Here is a 5,279-nt window from a genome sequence, read left to right as displayed (position 1 = left end):
ATGACCAAGTGACACTAAAATCTCAAATAAAATTATCTGCCAATAATAAAGAACGCGGTGGAAAGAAGGACGGCCATGGAGTCATTGAAGAAAAAGGGCATTATCTAAAGGTTTTGGGTTTCTTATTTCATATTCCATAGTATTTTTAGAAACAGTTCCTTAGGTTTATAAGTTTTATTAGTTTTGGTCAAAGGAAAAGAGAGTCACTTTAAATAAATTTAAAGATGTTAGCCTAAAAGACTTGATGGATTAAAAAAATGCAATGACCATTGGTATAAATATTTCAAAAATAAGACCAAAACTTCATATAGTTACAAACCATAAGGATCAAAAATATAATTTAATGGAATCTTTAATAGAATATATCAATATATTCAATATAATATAATAATATTGTTTTAATAGAGTAATATTGTGTTTTGTACTGTTGTGTGGCGTGGTGGACTGGTAGTAGACTGGTGGGGAGGGGGGTAGAGTCAGTTCCAAATGTTGCCATCCAAGTCACTGTTTCCCCCTGCAAAAAAAAACTAGAAACCAACTCATTGTTCAGAGTTATAGAGAGAGAAACTGACAGACTTATAGAGAGAGAAAACTCAACGAACGTGATTGCGATGGAGTGTTTATCACCTCTCCTCATTAATGACATTTACTCCTTTGCCACCTCCCACCTCCATTACCACATTCTTCTTCGAAAGCTCACTCACCAATACTACAGATATCTTTGTTCTAGGGTTAGGGTTTTTTTATATGCTTGAAAGTCTTCGAGATTCCGTAATCCTCGCCCTGTTTTCAAAATTCGTGTCCGAGACCTTCCTTACTTCAGATCGTCCCCAGGTGCGTGTGCGTGTGTTTGTAGTTGTGTGCGTTTTAAACTATTCATATTAATTTGTCGTTTCGCACATTATTTTTCTGTATTTTTGCACTTGGCATTGTACTTTTTTTACCCCCAAAGTCTTGATTTTGAGCTCCGTGAAGCTGCATTTTCTTTTTTGTCAAACTTCGGTGAATCCGGACTACTAATTTGTCCGCCTTCACTTGGAAATGGTTAAGTGTGGTGGTGGTGTGTGAACTTCACTTCGTCTTTCTGTTTGTTTTATATGGCCTTCATTTGTTAACGCTGCTTTCCTCTGTTTTTATACAGGTGAAGAAGGGAATGTGGGTGTTCTTTTCAACCTTTATCGCTGTTGTTCTCTGATAATGTGAAAGGTGCCTCATTTTGCTATATTTGTGTCTTTGGTGTTTATGTTTATATAACCTTTTGTTCTCTAACTTCCCATTTTTGGTTTGCAAAAATAACAAATCTTTATGCTATTTTAACTACTAAAGCATTATTCTGAAAATGATGTGGGAATGAGAAAAGAAACATGAACAGTATTAATCTAGAGTCAAAATTTTACATATTCTTGTTCTTTGTGATCTGGTTTAGATTCCTTTTCAGAAACATAAAGATGAAACTTTCTCTCCTTTATAACTTGGAAACGTTTTCACCCCTTTTCAGGTTCTTTTGGGTGGGTTTATGGTAAATAAACAGAACTTATTTAGGATTAATAATGGATGGGCGTCGACATTCAGTTGACATTCCTCTTTCAAAAGCATTGATAGCTCTTCGAAGAGTGAGATCACTTAGAGACCCATCCACCAACTCACTAAGCAGATCGAGTGCTTTTGTTGACAATTTGAATTGGGAAACAGATTCTACTGAAGGGATTGTTCTTGATCACGTAAACAAACGCCTCAGTGACCCCACCACTTATGATTTGGGGTTATATGGGACTTCTGAGCTGTATCATGGTCAAACTACACATATTGGTCAATCTGGTTTACTTAAAGCAAGTCAAACACCCATCTGTGAAAACAAATCCTTAAGTGAAAGATATCATAATAATTACAATGATTTGCCATGCATGATGCCTACAAGTGATTACATGGAAGGTACAGATTCATGCAATGAATCAATGGAAGTGTTCATAGAAACAGAAAGACAAGATCATAATTTAGGATATAAAAGAAGACCAAGGCGTAAAAAACACATTATATCTTCCAACATTGTAGGAGGTGACATCATCAGTTGTATAAGCAGTCCATGTTTATCAATAGATAATTCTTCATTTGGAGGGTCAGATTGTGGGACACCATTATATGGTGAAACCACTCCATTTTCAGAAAGTCCAAGAAGTTTAAGTCAGAAATTTAGGCCAAAGTCATTTGATGAATTAGTGGGACAAAATGTGGTTTCAAAGTCTCTTCTAAATACAATCTTGAATCAGAAAATTACTTCTTTTAATCTCTTTCATGGTCCACGTGGATCTGGGAAGACATCTGCAGCAAGAATCTTTGCTGCTGCTTTAAATTGTTTATCACATGAGGGTAAAAATGTCAAAAAGCCATGTGGGGAATGTCAAGAATGCACCTTGTTCTTTGCTGGAAGGAGTCGGGATGTTAAGGAAGTAGATTCAGTTAGTTTAAATAAAGCTGAAAATCTTAGATATATTATCAAGAATGCCATGCTTCCTCCAGTTTCTTCTAGTTTCAAAGTTTTTATAATCGATGAATGTCAACTAATGCAAGGGTCAACATGGTCAACTCTTGTGAATAGCCTTGAGGAAGTATCTCATCGGATCATTTTCATTATGATTACTCCTGACCTCTCTAAGCTGCCACGTGGCGCAATACACGGGTCCCAAAGATTCCATTTTCCAAAGATTAAGGAATCAGATATTGTTCAAAGATTGGAGAAAATTTGTTTAGAAGAAGGATTAGATTATGATCAAAATGCATTAGAATTCATTGCTACAAGATCTAATGGATCTCTTAGAGATGCAGAGATGACTTTAGAACAACTTAGTTTGTTGGGGAAAAGAATAACCATCTCACTAACCTATGAATTAGTGAGTGATTTTTACATTTTTAAATTTTTACCCATGTTTTTTTTTTTCTCTTAATTGGTTGATATTAAGAAATTTAAGATACCCTTTTTGGATTTTTGCAGATTGGTATTGTCTCTGATGATGAGCTGCTTGAGTTACTAGCTTTGGCCTTGTCACCTGACACTTCAAATACAGTTAAAAGGGCGAGGGAACTAATGAGATCAAGAATTGACCCTATGCAATTAATTTCACAATTAGCAAATCTAATTATGGATATTCTTTCTGGGAAATTTCATGAAAATGTTTCTGATGTTAAAAGACAGTTTTTTGAAAGACATACTTGTGAGTATACTTGCATCAACCTTACTGTTTTTATATTGATCCATGGTATCATCAGTAAATAAACTACTTTTTTTATGTTTTTTTTAGCTGAAGCTGATTTGCAGCAACTTAATAACGCGCTGAAAATACTATCTGAAACTGAGAAACAACTGAGAGCATCTAAGAATCAAACAACATGGCTCACTGTTGCTTTATTACAATTGAGCTCTTCACCATCTTTTAATGCAAATGATTCAAGTTTATGTGAAAGAACTGTACACCCAAAAGGTACAATCTTTTTCATTTCTGAAAACAAATCTTGATGTTTGCTCTTTTTAAATGGTTGAAAAAATCTTGATTTTTGTTCTTTAATATGCACAGATAATGGTGGTTGTTGTCGCCTTTCTTCTGCTGATGAGAGCATAAAACATCTTGTGGGGTCTCAATGTGAGCATAATAATATTTGTGAATCAGAAAAGCTTAAAGATAAATCGGCATTGGAATCAATATGGAATAGAGCTTTGGGAATATGCAATTCCGCTTCACTTAGTAGCTTTCTTCAAAGAAATGGGAACTTAGCTTCTGTTTGTTTTCACCAAGGTATTCTTTTATTTTATTTTATTTTATAAATTGTAACACTTCCCCTTTTCAGGGAAAAATTAAAGATTTAGTTTTTGTGTACATAGGAATGGCTGTAGTTGAACTGGAATTCCATCGTCTGAAACATGTATCAAAAGCAGAGAAGTCATGGAAACTGATAGCAACTGCATTACAGTCGGCATTGGGATGTAATGTGGAGATCAGAATCAGCCATTCCGATTCCTGTCATTGTAGGAATCATGGAAAAGTCGACAAGTCTAAATTCAACCTTTTTAACTGTTCATGGGGAAACAAGACATCAAAACAGAACATCATCACCAATTCATCTGAAAATCTTACCAAAGAAGCATCAAGAATGATAAGAAACAGCGATGGGAATGCACTAAGTGTTGACTTTTCTGGTCAAGATCCAGTGAAGCAGCAGCAATCGTGTTGTTGTTTCCCTGGAATTGTGAAGCATCAGAAAAAGATTCGTTCATTGGATACCTCTATGGCTAGTGAAATAGACAACAACAATCTTGATTTGCCTGTTTCTACAACATGCTTTTGCAAAAGATTTACATGCTGCAATGGGGTTGAAAGGTTGGATTTATTTATTTTATTAAATATTTATATGTAGTTGATTAATCTTAGGTTTATATAAACATGATTTGCAATTTTTTTAGGCAGAAAAAGCCAAAAGGGTCGAAGGTGCATTGTTGGAAAGCTCCCATGTTTCCCTTGAAGAAGGTAAATTGTTGAAATAAAAGTCACATTTTTTGGTCATTATCATTGCTAACTGCTAAGTTAATATTTGGATTTTGGAAACAAAACAGGCTTGGCAGCTGAGGCTTCGACAACAAGGACCATAGTTGTTATAGGTATAGGGGTCAGGGGATTATCAAGTTTGGTTATTGTGATTGTGTAATTATAATAGAGTAAGCATGTAAGACTTGTTGATAAATCTCACGTTTTGGTGTTTATCTTAAGACTTGTTTCAACATGTGTTTATGTTATTTAAGAAGGGTCAACGAAAGAATATGATTTATGAAAGATTTATTCACTTTTTCATGATGCCTCCCGATGAAGAGGTTGTTACTATGTAGACAGGAAAATAATTCAAGCGGTGTTTGGGATTGCATATTTAACTCAACAACACTTTGTAGATAAAAATGCTTATTAGATTATGAAGATATTTTTAGAAAAGTCTCAATATTTTGTGTAATTTTTTAATAAAGTCCGAAATTTTATTTTTTTGAATGAAAAAGTTGACTTTTCACTTTTTGAATAGAAAAACCCAAAAAACGGGCTAATTTATTCACTTTAGTCTTTTTTGACCTGTTCAGTAGGAGGTATTGAGACCAAATTGTTAATTTTTCGAAAATAATGAGATTTTTTTTGCAGATTTCGTTAAATTTTTTATGTAATGTATAAACATATTTTTTACATATCTATATCTATTTTTATGTATTTATGTATTTTTTAATGTTTTTATATGTATATATTTATGTA

General features: G+C 33.9%; 1 protein-coding gene across 1 annotated transcript; it reads left to right on the top strand.

Moving 5' to 3' along the window:
* Positions 1–482: 482 nt before the first annotated feature.
* On the top strand, positions 483–4,820 carry LOC111898733 (protein STICHEL-like 2). Its single transcript, XM_023894601.2, has 9 exons — positions 483–834; positions 1,142–1,206; positions 1,499–2,888; positions 2,990–3,209; positions 3,297–3,476; positions 3,570–3,788; positions 3,875–4,370; positions 4,454–4,517; positions 4,604–4,820. Exons 3-9 carry the CDS (start codon positions 1,551–1,553, stop codon positions 4,637–4,639), a joined length of 2,553 nt encoding a protein of 850 aa, XP_023750369.1. The 5' UTR covers positions 483–834; positions 1,142–1,206; positions 1,499–1,550; the 3' UTR covers positions 4,640–4,820.
* Positions 4,821–5,279: the final 459 nt, after the last annotated feature.

Source organism: Lactuca sativa, chromosome 4 (assembly GCF_002870075.4).
Source record: "Lactuca sativa cultivar Salinas chromosome 4, Lsat_Salinas_v11, whole genome shotgun sequence".
NCBI classification, from domain to species: Eukaryota; Viridiplantae; Streptophyta; class Magnoliopsida; order Asterales; family Asteraceae; genus Lactuca; species Lactuca sativa.
Note: the sequence above shows the minus strand (reverse complement) of the source record. Positions and strands in the feature narration are given on the sequence as shown.

Excerpts from the sequence above, each read along its gene's own strand:
- LOC111898733 (XM_023894601.2), top strand. The coding sequence starts at position 1,551 with ATGGATGGGCGTCGACATTCAGTTGACATTCCTCTTTCAAAAGCATTG. Across the intron at positions 3,210-3,296 it reads GTTTTTTGAAAGACATACTT|CTGAAGCTGATTTGCAGCAA; the intron begins GTGAGTATACTT and ends TGTTTTTTTTAG. Across the intron at positions 4,371-4,453 it reads TGCTGCAATGGGGTTGAAAG|GCAGAAAAAGCCAAAAGGGT; the intron begins GTTGGATTTATT and ends CAATTTTTTTAG.